Source organism: Salmo salar, chromosome ssa27 (genome assembly GCF_905237065.1).
Source record: "Salmo salar chromosome ssa27, Ssal_v3.1, whole genome shotgun sequence".
In the NCBI taxonomy this organism is placed as follows: domain Eukaryota; kingdom Metazoa; phylum Chordata; class Actinopteri; order Salmoniformes; family Salmonidae; genus Salmo; species Salmo salar.
In genome coordinates, this window is record NC_059468.1 from 4,285,682 (window position 1) to 4,311,142 (window position 25,461).

Consider the following 25,461-nt stretch of genomic DNA (forward strand, 5'->3'; position numbering starts at 1 on the left):
CACTTCGCGGCTGAGCCATTGTCGCTCCTAGACGTTTCCACTTCACAATAATAGCACTTACAGTTGACCGGGGCAATGACTTATTGGAAAGGTGGCATCCTATGATGGTGCCACGTTAAAAGTCAGAGCTCTTCAGTAAGGCCATTCGTTCTACTGTCAATGTTTGTCTATGGAGATTGCATGGCAGTTTCTCGATTCTGTACACCTGTCAGCAGCGGGTGTGGCTGAATTAGCCAAATCCACTAAATTGAAGGGGTATCCACATACTTTTGTATATATAGTGTAGCTTCCTGCCTGCCTGTCAGATAATAACAGCATTTGCATTAAATGTCAATCATGTGGCATCATCATCCCTGCAGTCTGCTCTGCTCTGCATCTCCTTATTATTTATGAGCTTTGGCTGGCATGGGGATGAACCAGGAAACGTCTCTGATTAGCACCACTGAGTATGTGAGCTGTGGTAGTAACTATCAGCAGCCCGCTTTTAAGAATTTCCCTTACATCCGCAGTACATTTATATAATAGCTTTTAAGTGACAAGGAATCATGTCTGCTAGGACTCCATTTACGAAGTCTAAGCTAGCATCATAAACCTGTCAGGCACCATGCGGAGTGCTGGTTGAGCATCATGTCATGTGACTTAATTATACTGTACAAAAATATAAACACAACATGTAAAGTGTTGGTCCCATGTTTCATGAGCTGAAATAAAAGATCCCAGAAATGTTCCAACGCTTATTTCTCTCAATTTATTTGCACAAATTTGATTACATCCCTGTTAGTGTGCATTTCTCCTTTGCCAAGATAATCCATCCACCTGACAGGTGTGGCATATCAAGAAGCTGATTAAACAGCATGGTCATTACACAGGTGCACCTTGTGCTGGGGACAATAAAAGGCCACTCCAAAATGTTCAGTTTTGTCACACAACACAATGCCACAAATGTCTCAAGTTTTGAGGGAGCGTGCATTTGGCATGCTGACTGCAGGAATGTCCACCAGAGCTGTTGTCATTTAATTTAAAGTTCATTTCTCGACCATAATCCACCTCCAACATAATTTTAGAGAATTTGTCAGTACATCCAACCGGACTCACAACCGCAGACCACGTGTAACCACCTCAGCCCAGGACCTCCACATCCGGCTTCTTCACCTGCGGGATCGTCTGAGACCAGCCACCCGGATAGCTGATGAAATTGTGGGTTTGCTAAACCAAATGATTTCTGCACAAACTGTCAAGGAAGCTCATCTCCAAGCTCGTCGTCTTCACCAGTGTCTTGCCCTGAATGCAGTTCGGCGTCGTAATCGACTTAAAATGCTCACCACTGGCACACTGACAAAATGTGCTCTTCACGTATTAATTGCGGTTTCAACTGATTGTGTCGTGTGGGCGAGCGGTTTGCTGATGTCAAAGTTGTGAACAGAGTGCCACAATGTGGGGGTGGGTTATGGTAAGGGCAGGCATAAGCTACGGACAAAGAACACAATTGCATTTTACAAATGGCAAGTTGAATGCACCGAGATACCATTAAAAGATCCTGAGGACCATTGTCATGCCAGTCATCCCTCATGCCATCTCCTCATGTTTCAACATGATAATGCACGGCCCCATGTTACAATGATCTGTACACAATTCCTGGAAGCTGAAAATGTCCCAGTTCTTTCATGGCCTGCATACTCACCAGACATGTCACCAATTGAGCATGTTTGGGATTCTCTGGATCGGTGTGAACAACAGCGTGTTCCAGTTCCTGCCAATACCCAGCAACGTCGCACAGCCATTGAAGAGTGGGACAACATTCTACAGGCCACAATCAACAACCTGATTAACTCTATGCGAAGGAAATGTGTCGCGCTGCATGAGGCAAATGGGGGTCAGATACAGATTGTCAAGCAAATAACTGTCGGTCTCACGGTAATTGACAGTTAATTAACATAAACACATTTAGCATCTCCTGGCTTCCACAAGCCATTTTAAAAAGTCTAATAAATCCATGTAATAAAGCCTACACCTTCACAATAAATCCATTATTTATTTTAGACAGGTCTAAAGAAGCATGATATGAAGAAAATGTTGTCTAATTTAGAAGAAAAGAATAGCATACTCTGAGTGGTCCTTATGTTAGGTCCTGGTGTGGCTATGCCAAATGGCTGTGGGCTACACTAGTTAATTTAGCAGACAAGATTTGCTTATAATTCCGTGGCATTATTTTATATTATTTTATAGTATGAAGAATACAATTGAACAAAGCTGAATAAAATATAAATATTTTCTTCAAACAATTTAAGGGAGTGCGCACATGAGGCTATTCTGTGTTGAGCGGTTAACATATAAATAGGGACTTTTATATGCTTCATTTAGAGTTATTGTTGTAACTTTAGTTGTACTACAAATGTTGGGCTATATGTTTATATTTTTTATACATTTTAAGGCTGCATGATGAGACTAATGATAATTTGAAAAAAAATTGCTTGAAAGGCATGAGCTCTGCTTTTTTTTTGCGCAGGCTGTTTACATTCCAATAGTCTCTCATTCACAATTTGACAAGCACTTGATAATGCCTTGAATTTCATGGAGACATCCCCTTTTTGGCCGTAATATACCCTAAAAAATCCCTGCCCTTTGTGGCACGGAGTGCTGCGTTGTGCCCTTCTCCCTGAGTGTGCTGCTCAATCCGAAGCGTCTCTCACTCACACGGCTCTCCGTCACGTGATCAGGTCTTTTTCACAGGCTACAAGTTAAGACAGACACATTGAGGACTCAACTGCACTCGTCCTTATCCAATTCCGAGGTGCATATAGAAGATATTGGAAACACTATCCACGTTTACTTTTAATCAGCCAACAAGATGAGTTGGCATAACGAACAGCAAAAGCACTAGCCTATGTCAATCAACTATCCCCCATAGTACAAAAGTTGACCTATTCTGTGCGAGATATAAATAAAAAATACATGCATATGATTATGCATGTAATGCTTTTATTATAAAGGTGCATATTTATGGTGAGAATTATCTCCCCAAACGTGAAACAAACGCTGCTTATATATGCCAGTTAGGCTCTACACCCCTTGTAAAGCAGATGAATGTGCTTAATTTTAATTAGTTATTTGGCCACTTTAGTTGTGATACAAACCTTATTAAAACATATGGGCTAGGCTACATGAGGTGTGCGACTATGATTCGAACAGTCACAAAAAAAGGCATTGTTTCTTATGCTGGGCATCATTCACAAGTGATAATATATAATTCACAAGTGATAGGCTAATATTGTCACCCATCAGATTCTTGATTTAATGGTTTCTTTACATATACTAAATAATAGATGTGTGACATTTGTTTAGAATGGACCATTATCATGCACCTGTATCGAAACAGGGGCAGCAGGAAAAAATACATGTCATCTATGCACTTAAATAGCGAATGGAGGACGCTTTTCCCTGTGGTTTATTTTCATGCCAGCCAGGTAGGCTATACTCTTGTTGGAAATAGAAGCAATGTGCTTAATATTAGGAAAGTTAAGAAATAAATATAGTAGGCCTAGCCTATATAATGCCGATGGGCACTACCTCTTTTTATTAGAAGCCATCACTCTGTTTTCTCCCTCAATTGCATAGCCTATAGAGATGTTGCACAACATGAGATCATGGGCTCTCATGTAGTGCTTGATTAGATTTTTTTCGAATACATTTTCATTGATGTCAGACTGATTAGAGGGGCAATAGAGTGCTGAGTACCAGGCAGTTAGCAAGTTTGGTAGGCTACTAATGACCATCAGCAGCATCAGAGCTTGGAGACTCGTGATCGCCGGTGGGGCGGTAATACGGTCACCGCAACAGCCCTAGCCATAACACATACGTTTTTTCAGCAGCAGACTATGATCGATAATGTCAAAAGCCGCACTGAAGTCTAACAAAAGAGCCCCCATAATCTTTTTATCATAAATTTCTCTCAGACAATCATCAGTCATTTGTGTAAGTGCTGTGCTTGTTGAATGTTTGTGCTTTGCCTCTTCCCTCTCAACCATACAATTTTTAATTTCTCATCAATCCACTGGGACTTAACTGTTTTTACAGTAATTTTCTTAATGGTGCATGCTTATTAGTAACTGGATTAAGCAATTTCATAAATGTGTCAAGTGCAGCGTCTGTTTGCTCCTCATTACACACCACAGCCCAACAAATATTCTTTAACAACATAGGAATCACTACAAAACTTCTTGTATGACCTCTTATGCACTATATTAGGCCCAGCCTTTGGAACTTTGGTGTTCCTAGATATGGCTACTATATTGTGATCACGACATCCGATGGATCTGGATAGTGCTTTCAAGAAAATGTGAAAATGCAGCATTAGTAAATGCAGTTGAAGTCGGAAGTTTACATACACCTTAGCCAAATACATTTAAACTCAGTTTTTCACAAATCCTGACATTTAATCCTAGTAAATATTCCCTGTCTTAGGTCAGTTAGGATCACCACTTTATTTTAAGAATGTGAAATGGCAGAATAATAGTAGAGAAAATGATTTATTTCAGATTTTATTTATTTCATCACATTCCCAGTTGGTCAGAGGTTTACGTACACTAAATTAGTATTTGGTAGCATTGCCTTTAAATTGTTTAACTTGTGTCAAATGTTTCGGGTAGCCTTCCACAAGCGTCCCACAATAAGTTGGGTGAATTTTGGCCCATTCCTCCTGACAGACCTGGTGTAACTGAGTCAGGTTTGTAGGCCTCCTTGCTCGCACACGCTTTTTCAGTTCTGCCCACACATTTTCTATATAATTGAGGTCAGGGCTTTGTGATGGCCACTCCAATACCTTGACTTTGTTGTCCTTAAGCCATAATTTTGGAAGTATGCTTGGGGTCATTGTCCATTTGGAAGACCCATTTGCAACCAAGCTTTAACTTCCTGACTGATATCTTGAGATGTTGCGTCAATATATCCACATCATTTTCCTACCTCATGATGCCATCTATTTTGTGAACTGCACCAGTCCCTCCTGCAGCAAAGCACCCCACAACATGATGCTGCCACCCCCGTGCTTCGCGGTTGGGATGGTGTTCTTTGGCTTGCAAGCCTCACCCTTTGTCCTCCAAACATAACGATGGTCATTATGGCCAAACAGTTCTACTTTTGTTTCATCAGACCAGAGGACATTTCTCCAAATAGTACGATTTTGTCCCCATGTGCAGATGCAAATTGTAGTCTGGCTTTTATATGGCAGTTTTGGAGCATTGGCTTCTTCCTTGCTGAGCGCTCGTTCAGGTTATGTTGATATAGGATTTGTTTTACTGTGGATATAGATGCTTTTGTACCTGTATCCTCCAGCATCTTCACAAGGTCCTTTGCTGTTGTTCTGGGATTGAATTGCACTTTTCGCACCAAAGTATGTTCATCTCTAGGAGACAGAACGCACCTCCTTTCTGAGCGGTATGACGGCTGCGTGGTCCCATGGTGTTTATACTTGCGTACTATTGTTTGTACAGATGAAAGTGGTACCTTCAGGTGTTTGGAAATTGCTCCCAAGGATGAACCAGACTTGTTGAGGTCTACAATTTGTTTTCAGAGGTCTTGGCTGATTTCTTTTGATTTTCCCATGATGTCAAGCAAAGAGGCACTGAGTTTGAAGGTAGGCCTTGAAATACATCCACAGGTACACCTCCAATTGACTCAAATGATGTTAATTAGCCTATCAGAAGCTTCTAAAGCCATGACATCATCTTCTGGAATTTTCCAAGCTGTTTAAAGGCACAGTCAACTTAGTGTATGTAAACTTCTGACCCACTGGAATTGTGATACAGTGAATTATAAGTGAAATAATTTGTCTGTAAACAATTGTTGGAAAGATTACTTGTGTCATGCATAAAGTAGATGTCCTAACCGACTTGCCAAAACTATAGTTTGTTAACAACAAATTTGTGGAGTGGTTTAAAAATGAGTTTTAATGACTCCAACCTAAGTGTATGTAAACTTACGACTTCAACTGTATGTGATCAATACATATTGATGATTTCATTCCTGTGCCGTTTGTAACTACCCCTGTACAGTAGGTTGACTGATAACCAGAACCAGGTTTCAGGCACTGGTTACAGTTTGAAGCTTGTTCTTAAGTGGGCAGCTTGATGAAAGCCAGTCAATATTTAAATCACCCAGAAAATATACCTCTCTGTTGATATCACATACATTATCAAGCATTTTACTAATTTTATCCAGATGCTGATTGTTAGCACTTGGTGGTCTATAGCATCCTCCTACAAGAATGGGCTTTACGTGAAGCAGATGAACCTGCAGCCATATTACTTCAACAGTATTTAACATGAGATCCTCTGAGCTTTAAAGGAATGAGGTTCTTAATATAAACAGAAACACCTCCACCATTTTTATTGCTACCACTGTATCATCAAAGGTATTATCTAAGTGAGTTTCAGACATAGTCAGAATATGAATGTCATCTGTTACTAGCAAATTATTGATTTCATGAACCTTGTTTCTTAAGCTACATATGTTAACGTGGGCTATTTTGAACCCTTTTCTTCTGGGATGCTTACTTGCTTTACTGGGAAGCTTAGCAGAAGTAGATATTCTCATGTTATTTATGTTGGTGCAGGGTGAGCTGCATACAGTGGACTTCCTACTAGGACACACCGCCTCAGTACTAACAGTATAAATCTGGTTCATAGTCACATGATTACTGCATACAATAGCTTTCGGATCAGCATTCAGGGCAGTTAGTGGGACATACATTAGTTACTTATGTTGTGTCTACCAACGCCCCTGGTATAATGTACATTTGCTAAAGCATAATGACAACTCAGCATCACAATGGTAAGGATTAACTGAGCTGGGCTTGGGTCATTGATAAGTCATTGTCTCAACACAGCCTTATAATGCTATGAAAGGATCCAGGAACCCAAATTATTTGGGTGGATCCCATCCTCCTCATAAAACGTATTTTGTTTCCAAAAGGTATCGAACTTGTCAACAAAATGTACACCCATTGAGCTGCAATAATCACGTAGCCAGATGTGACAAGAGAGAATTCTGCTAAAGCGTTCAATGCCATGATTCAGAGGGGCACAGGGTCAGATACAATGGCTCTTTTATTAGTGTCTAGCAGATAGTCAATCAGCTGTTTAAAATCCAGTTTCAACTGTTCAGAGCTGCCCTTCATAATGTCAATCAAACCCACATGGACTACGATAGAATCGATTAACATGTTCTGATGTAGTATGTTCGGGAGCAGCTTAGTAATGTCTTTTACTCGAGCTCCAGAATAGGAAATTGTTTTTGCACCAGGAACGGTTACATTTCTTACCATGGAGCTGCCCAAAATCACAGCTGGTGAGAAGGATGAGTAAATCCGCCCACTCCTACGCTTCACCTGATTTGGAGAACCCTTTATGGACAGGCGAGAGGCAGGATAACTTGAACCCAATCCAGAGCAGGGACGGAAGGTTGCGAAAGTCGACTTCAAAATTGTAGGATTAGGCACTGCGGCCGCAGACACAGGTACCCCCTAGCGACGAAGGTGCAGGAAGATCAGACTCCAGGACGGCGAAACTATTCGTTGTTTTATCAGCTCCGGGCTTCTCGTTGGGAGTGTAGGCTCTGATCAGGCCCTACACCCAAACAAGGGCACTCCGTTCATCCACCTCTGGCCTGCTCGCCTCCCTACCTCTGAGGAAGCACAGTTCCCGCTCAGCCCAGTCAAAACTGTTCGCTGCTCTGGCACCCCAATGGTGGAACAAGCTCCCTCACGACGCCAGGACAGCGGAGTCAATCACCACCTTCCGGAGACACCTGAAACCCCACCTCTTCAAGGAATACCTGGGATAGGATAAAGTATTCCTTCTAACCCCCCCCTTAAAAGATTTAGATGCACTATTGTAAAGTGGCTGTTCCACTGGATATTATAGGTGAATGCACCAATTTGTAAGTCGCTCTGGATAAGAGCGTCTGCTAAATGACTAAAATGTAAATGTAAATGTAGACTGCTTTGCGAGAGGCCGCTGTCTTCATCTTCCACGGCTCGTGACATGCGACCATCGTTGATTGATCCTTCGACTCCGCTATCAGATGGGGAGCTCCGGGCAACACCGGCCAGTCGGATAACGACAAACGACAAGGCGGAGATGCATCCAACAAGCGCAAATTTCGTCCAGCCACCGGCGTAGAAAATGTAAACATTCCACTCTTCATTTTCTACAGTTTCTTACGTAGGCTGGTGACCTGCTTGATCAAGCCTATAATCCTAGGCAAGCAAACAATTGGCGCATTGGAACTCTGAGTGATCCGGTTTGTCCCGAAACATGAAACAGCCCCTGTTGTTCAGAAAAATAAGCATTTGCCAAAAATGGAGTGAGTGCATAGTGAGGTTGGAAGGGTTCAGGTAGCTCTGCCGCACTCTCTCCATATTCATATTCCTCAACAGCTGTGTTATCACTTAAAAGCCTTTCCAATTACAACAACAAGACAAAAACTCCTTTGGATTCAGTCCAGACCTGCTAAATGATAAAATAAGCGTTCATTCTCTCGCTCCCTGTCTTTCTCCCTCTTAATCTCCACAAAGCACCTTGGAGACCGCTCACCCAAATACATGCCAATGAAGGCGGAAGTGTCATTCGGAGATGCAGGTGTCACATTTGATAATAAACTTCTGGATGAAATATGCCTGGGCTAATGAGGCACAGGGCTAGTCTGTCAGGGTTGGAACCATTGGCAGTGGGGATTGTTTGCGGGCTGATAACGTTCTGCTTTGCGCCAACATTCCAAAATCCATCATTAATAAACAGAGCAGCCCCGGTCTCTATCATAGGGAGTGTCTGGATCTGTGTGTTAAGTGGAAGACATTGCTTTCCATTATGGAATGCTTGTGGGATTCAGGGTGGGAGGACTGGAGGAGGATAATGGGGTGTATAATCTGCTCATATTTATTTAGCTGTTCGTGAGGGTTTTATACTGATTCCATACGTCAGTAGTAAATTAAGCAGAAGAACACACGAAAGCTATGTATGTCATTTATTTAGCTAGTTTTGAAAATAAAAGCAGGAATGAAGAACTTCTCAGTGGAGTGTTCTGACCAACTTTTAAAAGACCATCCTTTGGTCTACAAGAATAGGTCATTGTTCTGTCATTATTTGATACTCTCTACCAATGTCAATTATACCCCGATTGGACTGATATGTGGATCTGGTGAATATGTTTCTCTGTTCACATTGTTTTTAGGTTTTCCTTAATAATTTATCCTCTTAGATGTAAGGGACCTTCGTGGTTCTGGTACCGGTTCCGACCTACATTTTTGCATATAAATCGATCTTTGGATACCGTAGATCAAAATGGCTTGTATTGGGAGACAGCCCTGGTTCCCACAGACACATTTATATTTTTTTCTGAAATCTGAAACTTGAAGCTGGGATCTCCCTTCTACCATTTCATTCACTTTTCCGACTGTCTATCAACTCCTGGCTGAACCCTACATCGCAGCCACAGACAAAGCACATGCCTGCAATTGTTACATCGTAGCGCAGTGTCGTGTCTTTGGGGGTACCATTAAACTGAAGATATGTTTATCAATTAGCTCCCTGTAATAATTATCACGCGATTAAACTGATTAATCGTTTAATTGTAATTAACTAGGAGGTCGGGGCACCAAGGAGAATATTCAGATTACAAAGCTATAATTTTCCTAATATAACTTTCCTATACTATAATATTATATTCTATTATAGTATAGGCCGATTATCTCCTAGTTTAAATGGTGTATTTACCTCTAGTCCAGTCTCATTCCAAACGTCGTAAATTGTTGTATCTGCACGAACCCAGTCTTTACTAAAATCATCCATACATCAATTGTCTTAAAATCATTTATTTACTACACTAAGTAATTAACAGAAAAACATACAAACAGTAATTATTGTCACAAAGGATTGGTATCGGAATGTGCCCTTGTGGGCTAAACAGGCTGGTCGGCCTGTTGAACAATGGGTCATAAATGGTCAGCTGAGAAGTTTACACAGAGTTCATTAATATTACAATTGACAATTGAAGGCTCACTCATTCGGGAACAATTGCAATCAATATATATTTACGCTCAGTGTGTCGTCGTTCTTTGTTGGAGAGTTCGGTTCTGTTGGAGAGTTTTGTCCGCGTTCTCTCTCTCTCTCTCGGTTAGAATGGATCTTTCAGAGCGACATTCATTAATGTCGTCATAGAATGGTGGTTTCCTTGGTCTTCGCGTTCGATGATATAATTTACTTAGCTGCTGACTAATAATTAATATCAAAGACTTGTTCTTATTCTGTCGGTATCAATAGTCTAAAAGTTAACCACGTGGTATGGTTCACTTTCAGTAGAGTACTTGGATGGTCAAACCTCTGGCCATAGAGTGTAGGCCTGGTCTGGAGAAATGTAAATCAGGGAGTGTTTTATAGTGCCCATCGAACAGGCTGGTCAAATGACGCCTGGTCCTGTATGTGTCCCTGGGGCGTGCCTATGACTGAGTTAGATTTGGTTACAGAAATACAATTCTATCACATTACATCAGTACATAGCATCTCAATGTCTTACAAAAGCTTTATCCTTATTAATACATTCCATACACCCATATGAGGCAAGTCTTAAACTGAGTCTATTATATAAACAGTTTTATGGTAATATGGCTATATTGTCTCTTCTGAGTATCACAAAATTGTACCAAAAGAGGCCAACGTCATGACAGCAGCATGGTAGCACATTCAGAGATCAATTTATAGCCATTAATCTAAAATAATTTATATAGGTTTTAAACAAAAAACACTTTGTTTCTCATAGATGGACAAGTTTAATATAAGATGAACGAGCTCAGGAAGCCAAGCTAGAGCTTTGTAAAACGTTTACAGTGAGGGTGGCTAACCTTTTGATCAAGAAAGACCTTTAGAAAATATGCACATTTCCTCTAAACATACAAATATGTATTTTACAGTTATAAGGAAAGTGAAATCTTATAGTTAGTAGTTTTATAATTTGATTTGGCTATATTTAGAAAGCATATGCTGTAAGTCATTTAAAGCCTTATTCATAGTTTTGTTGAATAGGAAATGAATCATATAAAATATAATATTTTTATATTTCTACCATATTTGTACTGTGTACTTGAGCTTATGTCTTCAAAAGTGACTAAACCTCAGAGTAATTTATAACCATTTTTACCAGAAAGGTTAATATACTGAAACAATTTCAAAGCTTTTACTGAGTTACAGTTCATACTATAGAAGGAAATCATTCAATTGAAATAAATTCATTAGGCCCTAATCTATGGATTTCATATGACTAGGCAGGGACACAGCCACGGGTGGGCCTGAGAGGGCACAGGCCCCCCCATTTGGGAGCCAGGTCCACCCATTGGGGAGCCAGGCCCAGCCAATCAGAATCCGTTTTTCCCCACAAAAGGGCTTTATTACAGACATAAATACTCCTCAGCACCCCTCCTCAGACGATCCCATAGGTGAAGAAGCCGGATGTGGAGGCCCTGGACGTGGTTACACGTGGTCTGTGGTTGTGAAACGTTGGTTGTACTGCCAAATTCTCTAAAACAAAGTTGGAGGAGGCTTATGGTAGAGAAATTAACATTCAATTATTTGGCAACAGCTCTGTAGGACATTCCTGCAGTCAGCATGCCAATTGCTCCTTCAAAACTTGAGACATCTATGGCATTGTGTTGTGTGACAAAACTGCACATTTTAGAGTGGACTTTTATTGTCCATAGAAAAGATGCACCTGTGTAATGATCATTCTTTTTAAATCAGCTTCTTGATATGCCACACCTGTCAGGCGGATGTATTATCTTGGCAAATGAGAAATGCTCACTAACAGGGATGTTAACAGACATTTTAGAGAAATAAGCTTTTTGTGTGTATGGAACATTTCTGGGATTTTTTATTTTATTTCATGAAAAATGGGACCAACAGTTTAGATGTTGCATTTATATTTTTGTTTAGTATAGTTATTGTTTATGGCCCTCTCATGATAAACATTTACTTTTGGTGATTACGTAGATGACATTTTTGATTACATTTTGTTACATTTAACTGGTTTTAAAGGAACGTTCCACAGCATGTCTCCAAGATTTCACCGCAAGTTGTTAATGGCCCTAGTTATCCAAATTGGCCAAAAAAAACAAAACAATCGAGCTAATAAACAATAAAATTGCCTTTTATCCAAACAGGAAGTAATTTGTTAGAATCATGAGATTACTACAGCTTCCATGATGCTTTGCGTCTGGAAGGCAGGTACGTGGAGGAGTGTCTAAGCTAGATGGGTGTTAGATTGGCGCTAGCTCTGAATAATAAAAAAAAAAACAGGCAGAACTCGAAGTCGATCTAGTAACGATACACAACCACAATGCACACAACACTATATGAAAAGATGACGATATAAAAGCATTAGCTAGCAGGCGCAAAACACTGTAGACAAAAGTCGAGGAGTGAAGTCTGGGGAGGTGCATCTGCGACAGCCGAAAGTCGGACACTGATGTGGTTTTCCAACAGCAAGGTTCAGTGCAACATGGCAGTGTTGCCATTGTTTATAAAAGTTGTTCTTTATAATGTGGAAATAAACATGTCTCCAACCCCCATATCACACACTCACAAACTGGAAATATGTGTGTACATTGTACAATCAATTGGTGAAAGAGAGAGCCTCAAATATAACATTAATTTGTATATATGCACTGTACACATGAATTGTGGCAAGTCTTTGGTCACATTTGCGTGTGGGAGAAAAAAAATGATTGGTTGATAATAGTCTCCCATAATGCAGGTGATGGCTGCAGGATGAAGTTGGTGAAGAGCAACTGAAGAAACTTGCAGTCGACTGCAGTCAAAACTTTATGACCTTTGATCACATGATTTTTGTAAAGTTCATGCAGTCGACATGTAGGCGCAAGTCGGACAATTGGTCACCAACTTGACAAAAGTGATCTGCCCTCTGTCTCTGTAGCGATTACAGTAAGGGCAGTTTCCACATAGTCAGTGTTTCACGAGCTTCTCCAGCTTTGCAGCTGCTCACGTCTTTGTTGTTTTTGTTTGTTCACTCATTGATTTGCGTCAATATGCGGACTACTTTAATTCTGGATGAGCTACTAGGGACACATTGCCAACTGGTTTGTGCCCCGATATTCTATCCTCATGTACGACATATTGAGAAAGGACACCGTCCACGACTATGAGTCGGTCTACTAGCCAGAGATGTGGCCTCTGTGCTTCACTTCCTGGCTTGTTCCTCTCCAACGTGCATTCACTCACCAACAAAACTGATGAACTAATCAGCCTATACTCCAGAGTTTTATATTTTATGTTTACTGTTCCAATATTGTATTCTGTGTATTCTGTTTGTATATTGTCTACTGCTGGCAGCACCTTCTCACTCAGTCAAATTCCGGTTATGTGTAAATGTACTTTGCGAATAAAGGTGATTCTGATTATATAACAAAACTTGATAAAAGTTGTACTCGTACTCTGCTTGTACTCGTACTCTGCAAGGGGTAAATCTGGAACATAACCATACATAACTTTTGATCTACAGAACGCCTTTGGAAGCTGTTTTCACAGTCCTACATGTTTGTAATGTGATCTGGACAATAATTTTGGGGTACAAAATGTCCAGAATGTTCCTTTAAAATCATGAGGAGGACTGTCCTCCTCTTCCTCACTGGAGGAGCCTCCCTGTTACATTAATCCCACAAACCCATTACAATGCCGGAACTTTTAAGACTTGGATAAACAAAGACCATCATTTAGATGGAAGTGGACATTTGTTGGCTCTGGGTCTTTGAGTCTGTGTTGGAAGAGAGGAAACAAAGACCAAAGGGAGTGGAAGTTTGTTGGTTCATGTACTGTGAGGCAATCGAGGAAGACAAGAGTTAGATGGAGACTAGGAGAGGACTGTTTGTCTGACTGTCACTTTGCAGCAGCGGACTGACAGCAGCTGGTTACCCACACCAATAACAGTCCGTCAAGAAACTCACTCAACTCGCTCTTCCAACAAAAAATTTGAAAATTGGACACAGGTTGAATTTTTTTAAATATGCGTAAAGACCCTCAAAACTCACTGCACCCCCACCCCCCGGCCCCACCCATATGTAGGACGGAAAATAAATATGAATATGAAATATGCGTTACCCCTAAACAAGCATCCTGGCCCTGGGATTGTAGCGGATGTTCAGTTGCTTCGTGCTGCTGTCCTCTCCGCTGTCTGTTTGATCTAGTGCTCTGGCATTGCGATCAATGAGGACACAGGTGCAGGGCGCAGATGGCAGCGTGCTGATACCAGGGGGGGCGGGTTGGATGGAGGGGGAGTGGAGGGGGGTTCAGAGACCGTGCCAGGATGACAGAATGGTACCAGGGGCGGGGGCCCTCCCCTTCCCTCCCCCTCCTGTGAAACATGCAGTCCCATCTTCACTAATGGAGGTTGTTGTTGTTTTGTTCTCAGTGCAAGCTTTTGATTTGTGGTTCAGGCTAAGGGAAACTGCACTCCGAAACATAGTTTTAGTGTTCTGAGTTCCAATTTAATAGATCTTTGAACATAAAAGGTTTAGGCCTCCTGGGGAGCTAATCATAACAAAGTAGCAAGGGCAGCCTATTACCACTGTAGTGTCCATTTAATGCTGGTTTAAATAGTCCAAAACAAGCATTTCGTTACACTCACAATAACTCCCGAGTGGCGCAGTGGTCTAAGGCACTGCATCTCAGAGCAAGAGGTGTTATTACAGACCCTGGTTTGAATCCAGGCTGTATCACTTCCTGCTGTGATTGGGAGCGCCATAAGGCGGGGCACAATTGGCCCAGCGTTGTCTAGGTTTGGCCGGGGTAGGCCGTCATTGTAAATAAATATTTGTTCTTAACTGACTTGCCTAGTTAAAACATTTTTTTAAATAACATCTGCATATGTGTATGTCACCAATAAAATTAGATTTGTAAAAAGTGACTGATGTTAAAGCGTAACTGTCAAAGGTATGGTATGTTAGGCTACTCCCCTCTGTATGCTATTGTATGTCTAATGTCATGTGAATCTCTGTGTAATCTGGATTCCCTGACTGAGGATGCAATTGATTTTGGTATATGAGCAAGAAAATTGTGAATTAGAGACAAATCAGATTCTAACAAAATGTTGAAATACTCTTAATTCTCATCTCATTGCTTGTTTATGACTTGTTTACGTCGTAGTGGTGTGGTAACAGTAATCCATGGAGAGATCGCCACCTTGTGGAGAAGAGGTGTCACCTCTTGATCAACAGCTACAAGGGAAAAAAAGGAATGGCAGATTTTTTATTTAACTAGGCAAGTCAGTTAAGAACAAATTCTTATTAACAAAGACAGCCTACATCGGCCAAACCCGGACGACGCTGGGCCAATTAAGCACTGCCCTATGGGACTCCAAATCATGGCCGGTTGTGATACAGGCCAATTTCATCCTTTACAAACCTTTGTTGCTGCTGTTGCTGCTTGGCTTTGAGAAGTGATTGGCAGAATTTTCTTTCAATTCTTACTTGTTACTATAAACAGTATATTTTAAAATGTAGTACCTTGCTAAGAAATCATCTGCAATTGTAATTTGAAGGTTATGTAAATCCATCACATTACATGTAATGGGTGAACGTGTGCACGTAATGTTGAAATAGCAATTGTCAGAGCCTTATATTCTCAACATAAGGCTCTGGCTTTAGCTGAAATCAATCATACTAGTTCCATTCACATGCGTATGATTGTTTTGTGTGTTTGCCATGCACATCTTCAAATGGAGATGTACTAAAATCCAGCAGAAGCATTGTCCAGCTGGTCTGTCAGTACCCTGTGTCTTTCTTCTAGTGTTTAGCTCCAAAGTATCATGGTTAGCTCGTTATCTCGGCAGCCAGACTTTTGTAAATAGTCATATTAAAAGATGGAGAGGCTGTCATTGGGAGAGAGAGAAATGTTATCATGGCTCCAAAGCCCTCCTTTCTTGTTCTTCTGCCTAATTAGTTTGTTCTCTGGCCTCCTGTGGAATGTTCCATGCCAAGGCTTCTAGAATTAGATTTTCCAGGACTTTCATATGAAAAGTGTTTGTTCTAGGATGTAAACTCAGCAAAAAAAGAAACGTCCTCTCACTGTCAACTGTGTTTATTTTCAGCAAACTTACCATGTGTAAATATTTGTATGAACATAACAAGATTCAACAACTGAGACATAAACTGAACAAGTTCCACAGACATGTGACTAACAGAAATGTAAAAATGTGTCCCTGAAAAAAGGTCAAAATCAAAAGTAACAGTATCTGGTGTGACCACCAGCTGCATTAAGTACTGCAGTGCATCTCCTGCTCATGGACTGCACCAGATTTGCCAGTTCTTGCTGTGAGATGTTACCCCACTCTTCCACCAAGGCACCTGCAAGTTCCCAGACATTTCTGCGAGGAATGGCTCTAGCCCTCACCCTCCGATCCAACAGGTCCCAGACGTGCTCAATGGGATTGAGATCCGGGCTCTTTGTTGGCCATGGCAGAACACTGACATTCCTGTCTTGTAGGAAATCACGCACAGAACGAGCAGTATGGCTGGTGGCATTGTCATGCTGGAGGGTCATGTCAGGATGAGCCTGCAGGAAGGGTACCACATGAGGGAGGAGGATGTCCTCCCTGTATGTAACGCACAGCGTTGAGATTGCCTGCATTGACAACAAGCTCAGTCCAATGATGCTGTGACACACCGCCCCAGACCATGACGGACCCTCCACCTCCAAGTCGATCCCGCTCCAGAGTACAGGTCTCGGTGTAACGCTCATTCCTTCGAAGATAAACGCAAATCTGACCATCACCCCTGGTGAGACAAAACCGCGACTCGCCAGTGAAGAGCACTTTTCGCCAGTCCTGTTTGGTCCAGCGACAGTGGGTTTGTGCCCATAAGCAACACTGTTGCCGGTGATGTCTGGTGAGGACCTGTTTTACAACAGGCCTACAAGCCCTCAGTACAGCCTCTCTCAGCCTATTGCGGACAGAGCACTGATGGAGGGATTGTGCGTTCCTGGTGTAACTCGGGCAGTTGTTGTTGCCATCCTGTACCTGTTCCGCAGGTGTGATGTTTGGATGTACCGATCCTGTGCAGGTTTTTGTTTCACGTGGTCTTCCACTGCGAGGACGATCAGCTGTCCGTTCTGTCTTGCTGTCTTAGGCGTCTCACAGTATGGACATTGCAATTTATTGCCCTGGCCACATCTGCAGTCCTCATGACTCCTTGTAGCATGCCTAAGGCACGTTCACGCAGATGAGCAGGGACCCTGGCCCACTTTCTTTTGGTGTTTTCCAGAGTCAGTAGAAAGGCCTCTTTAGTGTCCTAAGTTTTCATAACTGTGACCTTAATTGCCTACCGTATGTAAGCTGTTAGTGTCTTAACGACCGTTCCACAGGTGCATGTTCATTAATTGTTTATGGTTCATTGAACAGGCATGGGAAACAGTGTTTAAACCCTTTACAATGAAGATCTGTGAAGTTATTTAGATTTTTACGAATTATCTTTGAAAGACAGGGTCCTGAAAAAGGGACGTTTCTTTTTTTGCTGAGTTTATATTGAATGCGGTGGACTGCATGGGTTTTACTCATGTTTGACTTGCACAGAGAGAATTCCTTTAATTCATTTTCAAGCTGGTGTATCTGAATATGACCTATTAATCATGTAGCTTAAGCCCTAAGCAATTGTACAGTGTGCGAACTGAAGCAGAGAGCATACCATATACTTTACAATACAACATTGGAGTATTATTGCAGGCATAGTCTTTTTTTCTACAATACATCTTTTAACTGATATTCAGACATTATAAGTACACAGTTTCTACCTGATTACTACAAAGAAGAACACGTTTTTGTTTCTCAGGTAGACAACTTTGGTGCACTACAACCAAACCTATCATGGAAGGAGAGGAGCTAGCTGCGTTTGCTGTGGACTTCTACTCCCGTCTTCAGGCGGTCAACCAGGCAGCTCTCTTTGAGGGAATGTACCCGGCCAGATTGCTGGACTCCATCCAACTATTGCCCCAACAGGCCAACATGGCATCCATACTTCCCAACGCTATAGTCAACAGTAAGTGCAACTTAAAGCCTAGGAGACTAGGGCCCTTGCCAAATCTTTTCAGCCTCCTGAGGGGGAAGAGGCGTTGTTGTGCCCTCTTCACGACTGTGTTGATGTGTGTGTGTGCGTGTGGGTATGTGTCCGTCCATGCATAGTTGTTTGTGTGTGTACGTAGGTTTGTGTATTTTTGTGTGTGTGCGTGCGAATGTGTGTGTGTTTGTCTATCATCAATTAGCTATCTCAGCTTAGATGAGTCTGTTTGGCAGGTATAAGAGCCTACGGGTTCTCCTTGACCTTCAGTTTGTGTTGAAATTAAGTATTTACTCTTCACCCACATAGACAGCACCCCCATCAAATAACAGCCCATTTACTCTGATTAAGGTCTATTGGGTTCAGGTCATCGCTGTTTGACAGTCTATTCCAGCCTTGGTGAAAAATTTAAGTTAACTTAAGCTAAAACGCTTTCCTCACCAAAGAGACCGCACTGATGCTTTTTAGAGAGTCGATTAAGTACAGTGAGATGTGATTCTAATGTCTATGTGTGTGTATTCATCATGATTGGTTAGATTTATAATGCTTTTCCAGTGCTCAATGCACTGTACATGGTAGGCCTAATGGGGTGAACTCACCTCATCTCTGTATTCATCTCTGTCTTTCTGCAGAGGACATCTTCCCTTGTAAGGCATGTGGGATATGGTACCGCAGTGAGAAGAACCTGCAGGCTCATCTGATGTACTATTGCAGTGGGAGACAGAGGGACTCAGTCTCAGACATGATGGCAGAGCAGTTAGACAGGAAGACTGGTCCCCATCACATGCCCAACGTAGGCCCCGGCCCCTACCCACACTGCAATATAACTGGATCAGTACAGCAGGCCTTGGAGATGCACTTGAACACCCACAATGGTAAGCTGAGAGGAGAATATGTTGACATTGTTAGGTTCTAAGTTCTAGTATAAATCTAGTCGGATACCAAAAGTCAAACTAGATTTATTCAACACACTGGGCGTTGCAGCTGCAAAAGCACTCATACAATTCGCAGAATCATATATTTATACCTTCCGATTAGGTCGAGTCACATCCTTGTATTTCTAGGATCAACAATCAATCTCTGTTGCAGTGCAAGAACTGTGTCTGTTCCTCCTATTTATTATTATTGACCTTTCTTTCAACAGAAAAGACATACAGTTGAAGTCAGAAGTTTACATACACTTTGGTTGGTGTCATGAAAACTAGTTTTTCAACCACTCCACAAATTTCTTGTTAACAAACTATAGTTTTGGCAAGTCGGTTAGGACGTTTACTTTGTGCATGACACAAGTAATCTTTCCAACAATTGTTTACAGACAGATTATTTCACTTATAATTCATTGTATCACAATTCCAGTGGGTCAGAAGTTTACATACACTAAGTTGACTGTGCCTTTAAACAGCTTGGGAAAATCCAGAAAATGATGTCATGGCTTTAGAAGCTTCTGATAAGCTAATTGACATAATTTGAGTCAATTGGAGGTGTACCTGTGGATGTATTTCAAGGCCTGCCTTCAAACTCAGTGCTTCTTTGCTTGACATCATGGAAAAATCTAAAGAAATCAGCCAAGATTTCAGCAATTTCCAAACGCCTGAAGGTACCATGTTCATCTGGACAAATAATAGGACGCAAGTATAAACAGTTAACAACAAATTCTCATTAACAAAGACGGCCTACACCGGCCAAACCCGGACGACGCTGGGCCAATTGTGCACTGCCCTATGGGACTCCCAATCACGGCCGGATGTGATACAGCCTAGGGAACTGAGATGTAGTGCCTTAGACCGGTGCGCCACTCGGGAGCCCGAATACAAAATGTTATATTTGGGGTAAATCCAAGACATCACTGATTACCACTCTTCATATTTTCATGCATGGTTGTGGCTGCATCATGTTATGGGTATGCTTGCCATCGGCAAGGACTATGGAGTTTTTTTAGGATAAAAAGAAACAGAATAGAGCTAAGCACAGGCAAAATCCTAGAGGAAAACCTGATTCAGTCTGCTTTCCAACAGACACTGGGAGACAAATTCACCTTTCAGCAGTACAGTAACCTAAAACTCAAGGCCAAATATACACTGGAGTTGCTTACCAAGATGACATTGAATGTCCCTGAGTGGCCTAGATACAGTTTTGACTCAAACCGACTTGAAAATCTATGGCAAGATTTGAAAATCGCTGTCTAGCAATGATCAACAACCAACATGACAAAGCTCGAAGATTTTTTTAAAGAATAATGTGCAAGAATTTTGTGTAGATTGTTGACAAAAATCCATAAATACATTTTAATCCCACCTCGTAGCACAACAAAATGTGAAAAAAGTAAATGGGTGGAACTTTCTGAAGGCACTAACAATCTAAAATGTCTTCTTCTCCCCAGGTGTTAAGATGGAGGAGGTGGTGTCCACTGGCAGCAGTAGTATGAAATGCACAGTCTGTGACCACACAGCGGACTCCCTCCCCTGCCTCCAACAGCACATTCTCTCCCACCTGTCTCAGACAAGCTACCGGTGCTCCCACTGCCACTTCAGCTTCTCCTCCCCCAGGGAACTGGACAAGCACCGGGAGGATCACGGACACAGCCACAGCCCACTCAGACAGCACGGTCCCATGCAGGTCGAGACAGAGTACTCTCCCAGGGAGGGCAGCAGCGTGGACAGGAGCCCCCAGTGGGCCATGGCGAAACAGGGGAAGGAGCTCCTTCAGAGCCCAGTACTGGGTAACATCCTTGACACCAGGACTAGTCCCAATGCGGAGCTGGAGAAGATGGAGACTTTCCCGGTGAAAGCTGACCCTAACTCAGGAAGCAGGGCTAGTTTCTCCTACACCAGTGTCAAATCGGAACCCTCCAGCCCTCGCCAGGCATCCTCACCCATCCAGAACTACATGGGCCCCGCTGCTTTTCCAATGGGGCCATTCTTACCCCATTTCCCCTTCTCACAGGACATAACAGCCGCCCCCCAGGCCTCGGAGATCCTGGCTAAGATGTCCGAGCTGGTCCACCGTAGACTGAGGCATGGAGGTACTAACAACTACCCCCCTCATGTCATGTACAGCACCCTTGTCCACAAAGGGGCCACGTGTTTCAAATGCAATATCACTTTCGGTAACTTGGACAACTACTTAGTTCATAAAAAGGACTACTGTAATAGCCGTTGGCAGCATGTGACCAAGCCACATGATTACGCCGGTGTCCTGGACAAAGTGGCTGATACAGGGAGCCCTAAAAGTGGGGGTTTGGGTGGGTTGGGCAGCATGAACATGGGTCAGGGTCATCTATCTTACCACAACAGTCATCTCATGTCCCCCCGCCTGAACTTGTCAGGACTGGATGTTGGGGAAGGGAAGGCACAAGTACATGGGGAGCTCCCAGGTAGCGTGAAGAACCCCTCCACCCCCACCAGTTCAGATGAGAACCCCTCTATACAAGATGTGACAAGTCCCAAAACATCCCAAACGCCCCAGACAGACCCCAACAAGACAACGTGCGAGCCCTGTAAGATCACCTTTAGTCGTACCGAGACCTACATGGTTCACAAGCAGTATTACTGCGCCACACGCCATGACCCGCCCATGAAACGAGTGCATGGAAACAAACTGCCCGCCACCCAGAGAATGGTTCGTACGCGGAAACGGAGGAAGAACTTAGAAATTAGTGTTCCCAACCATGAACAACAGAGGCCTCCCATGAGTCATCATCCACATTACTTTGGGATAGCATCCATTGGAGGACGAGGCATGTACCAAGACCCAGGGAAGATATATGGTAACCAGTTTCACCCCAGTCACAACTTGTTTCTTGGCATGGTTCCTAAGCATCCAGAGGCTAATCTCCCTGTCACTAAATCAGCTCTGATATCTAAGTGCAACGCCATAGCTCAAGATGATCTGGACAGCCCTATCGATCTTAGTAAAAAGTGTTTATCATCAAGCCCTCGTAAATTATCTACCGCTCCTAAAAGACTCACGGACTATCACGAGTGCACAGAGTGCAAGATCAGCTTCAACAAAGTGGAAGACTACCTTGCGCACAAACTGAGCTCTTGCCCCATTACTGCTCCAGATCACAAAATATCTGAGGTTGTAAAAAGAGAAGGGTTTAACAACCCAGTAGATGACAACGATACACACCTGGAGAAATGTGTCACCAATGGAGCCAATAAGGTGTCTTTTCAAACAGGTAGCACTAAGGGGGATCAGCTCGCTGTCATCAAAGAGGAAAGCAGGGACCAGTTTCTGTCCCAAGAATTTAGCCCTCCATTATTTAAGAAAATTAGACATGATGAACAGATTTCACCCTTTTATGGAATCAAGTCTGCAGACTACACCACAGGTACAGTGGTGATGCAGAGAGAGCTCAGCGAGCAGAGACAGAGCCCCAATGAAGGGAGTGAGGTGGAAAAAGATCAACCTATGCCTGATGGCTACCAGGAAACACAAGGTGTTTTGCCCCAACATGGCTGCCAAGAGCCTGAGAACACAGAGAACACACTCCAGGACAAAAAGCTTGTTAATTCCCATCTCCCAGACAGCCAAGTATCATCCTTGTCAGATTCAGACAGTCCTGTCAGTGTCAAGCCCAAGAACAGCACTTCCTCATCCTCGTCCTCCCCAGCAGTATCTAAGACAGAGGAGGTCCTACCCTCCTGTGAGAAAAGAAGCCTAAATGGCTCCATCCAGGCAACACAGGGTAACGTAAAATACTGCCGCCCCTGCGACATCCAGTTCAACAACCTGTCCAACTTCATAACGCACAAGAAGTTTTACTGCTCGTCACACACCGCCGAGCACGTCAAATGAGTTTGGTTCGGTGCCCAGTCTCTCTCCTCCTAAACCTGCCTCACACAGGGTAAATACAGCACTGCTGGTGGACAATCAAGAGTAGCATCTCCTTCAGTTTAATAATGCAAACATATTTGTGGGACAAAATAAATGTGTCATCCTCTGCGTCATCCTTTCCCGCTATGTGATTTATTTATTTAATTCGAAAAATACTTCCACTGTTAAGATTTGAATTGATATTTCATTGAAAAAAGTTATATGTAAAGCCTTGTGTCATACGCACAGAGAATTTCTGACTTTTGAATGCATATTTATATATTGATTATGAGAGGTACAACAAACTATTTGGGGTTGAAAAGCCTCAGAAACACTAGTCTATCTGTACAGATTATTCTTTTAGTATGTTTACCATCATTAAGTGATACAAAAATACTGTTTTTGAAATTATAGGACATGTTTGTTTATCTTATATTTCAGTGTAGAACTTTCATGTACTTAATGTGTAAATTGTAGCTTGTATATTCATTTAAATGTCTGATTTTACTCTGATGCAAAACTTGTTTTTAAATGTACCTCTGTTGATTTTGTTCTCCTTTTATATCTCTATTAAAAAGTGAATTCATATTTTTATTTTGTCTGATTTGATGAATTGTTGATAAAATGTTTATGAGTATTGACCATGAAGGTTGGGTGATGTGATCATTCCAATGTCAAAAAAGACATTGTTAAATGTGTTGCTATGCATGCCTGTGTTCGGAATGAAATTCCTCAAAATGTTTGATATTTTTACTTTGTGTTGTGGAAATTTTAATAAAAATCTCAGGCACAACTTGCTTTGTGATGTCTATCTACAGTATCTCCTTCCTCAAATATGCATCCTCACAATACACACATGATGTTACATCACCACCTAGTGGGTGTATATTGAATAGCTAGTACAAGCATTTAAAGTATATCTGCATACCAAGGATTCTCATGACTGACTTGGATATCACTTCTATGCGCGCCAATATCTACAGGGGGCTTTTGGCTATTTCAAAATGCTAAGTAATTTATGTTGAAGGAAATGGAAATATAAATTCAACAATGTTCTGCAGTCTGACCATTCCATTTGGCTTAGTAAGGGTTGAATGTCCTCATGGCATTTGATACTTTTGTGCATTTCACAGCCTCAGCCTACATTACAGTGCAGAATTCAATATATATGACCTGAAATATCTAGCAAGAACACTAATTTAGTTTTTGCAACAAAAAAGTTTGTTTTTGCAACATGTCATGTACTACAAGATATGGGAGTTTTACAAACATGTAATTTACAGAAGCATTATAAAGTGTCGTACAAAATGTATTACAAAGTCTCTCTCTCACCTGTCCATCTCCTCATTTGAATTCCATGCTGTCACTGTCACTTGTCCACTCAAGCTTAACATTGTTGTCATCTATCATACACAGGTTGCCCTTGGAGAGTCCCTCAATGAACCTGACATCTTGATAAGCTAATTTCCTGACGATGGCTCACTGCTCTTCTTACTAGGCGACTTTAATCGCCCGACGTTTGCCTTCAACTAATTTCTTTCCAACCTTCTCTTTCCCCTCCTTGCCTTTTTTGACCTCACCCTTTCCCAATCCCCTCCAATTCACAAGGCAGGCTATATGCTTGATCTTTACTTGAGGTTGTTTGCCTACTAATTTCACTTCAACCCCCCTCTGATCACTATTTTGTTTACTTTTCTGTCTCCCTCTGCTCCAACCCTAGCCACTCAGCCTCTTCCCAGATGGTCATGCGCTGTCACAATCTTCTCTCTCCCTCTCTCTCTCGACGACTGGTCCCAGGTTGACGACATCCGCTCCTCATTCACTCAGCCTATTAGGTCCACTGGTCCCACTCTCACAGAACTACCCTATGCCTTGACCGCTTTCTTCACTCTCTCCAGATGAAATCCTGCAACTAGTGAGGTCTGGCGACCCGACAACCTGCCTACTCAACACCATCTCCTCCCTACTCCAGACCATCTCTGGAGGCCTTCTCCCATTCCTCACTTCCCTCATCAACTCATCCCTGACCACTGACTGCATCCCCTCTGACTTTGAAATGGCTCGAGTCGCTCCCCCCTCAAGAAACCAACACAACTTACTGTATCTGGACGTCAAAAATCTTTATCCCTTCTTTCTTTTCTTTCCAAAACAATTGAGAGTACTTTCTCTGATCAACTGAGGACTTATCACTCTCAGGACAATCTTTATGACCCTAACCAGTCAGCCTTCAAGACGGGTCTCTCAAACGAGACCCGTCTTGTGTCACGGAGGCTCTCCGTGTTGCCAAAGCTGACTATCTCTCCTCTGTTCTCATCCTCCTAGAGGGCTGGGCGGGGCATCTCAGGCTCTGCACAATCTTGGATTGCGTCATACCTGGCAGGCCGCTCTTACCAGGTGATGTGGAGAGGATCTGTCTGCACCACGTACTCACTACTGGTGTCCCCCAGGGCTTGGGTCTAGGCCTTCTCCTCTTCTCTCTATACACCAAGACACTCGGCTCAGTCATATCCTCACATATCCTCATATCATTGCTATGC

The 25,461-nt window shown here is 42.4% G+C and overlaps 1 protein-coding gene across 1 annotated transcript in view; it reads left to right on the forward strand.

Annotated features, from left to right (window-relative positions):
- The window catches only part of LOC106588221 (zinc finger protein ZFPM2), a 104,023-nt gene extending 80,316 nt beyond the window's left edge, over nt 1–23,707 (forward strand). Inside the window, exons 5-7 of the mRNA XM_014176998.2 lie at nt 17,882–18,088; nt 18,739–18,981; nt 20,487–23,707. Of these exons, the coding sequence (XP_014032473.2) occupies nt 17,882–18,088; nt 18,739–18,981; nt 20,487–22,906 (2,870 nt within the window). The 3' untranslated portion in view covers nt 22,907–23,707. The remainder of the gene's footprint in view (nt 1–17,881; nt 18,089–18,738; nt 18,982–20,486) is intronic.
- Nucleotides 23,708–25,461: the final 1,754 nt, after the last annotated feature.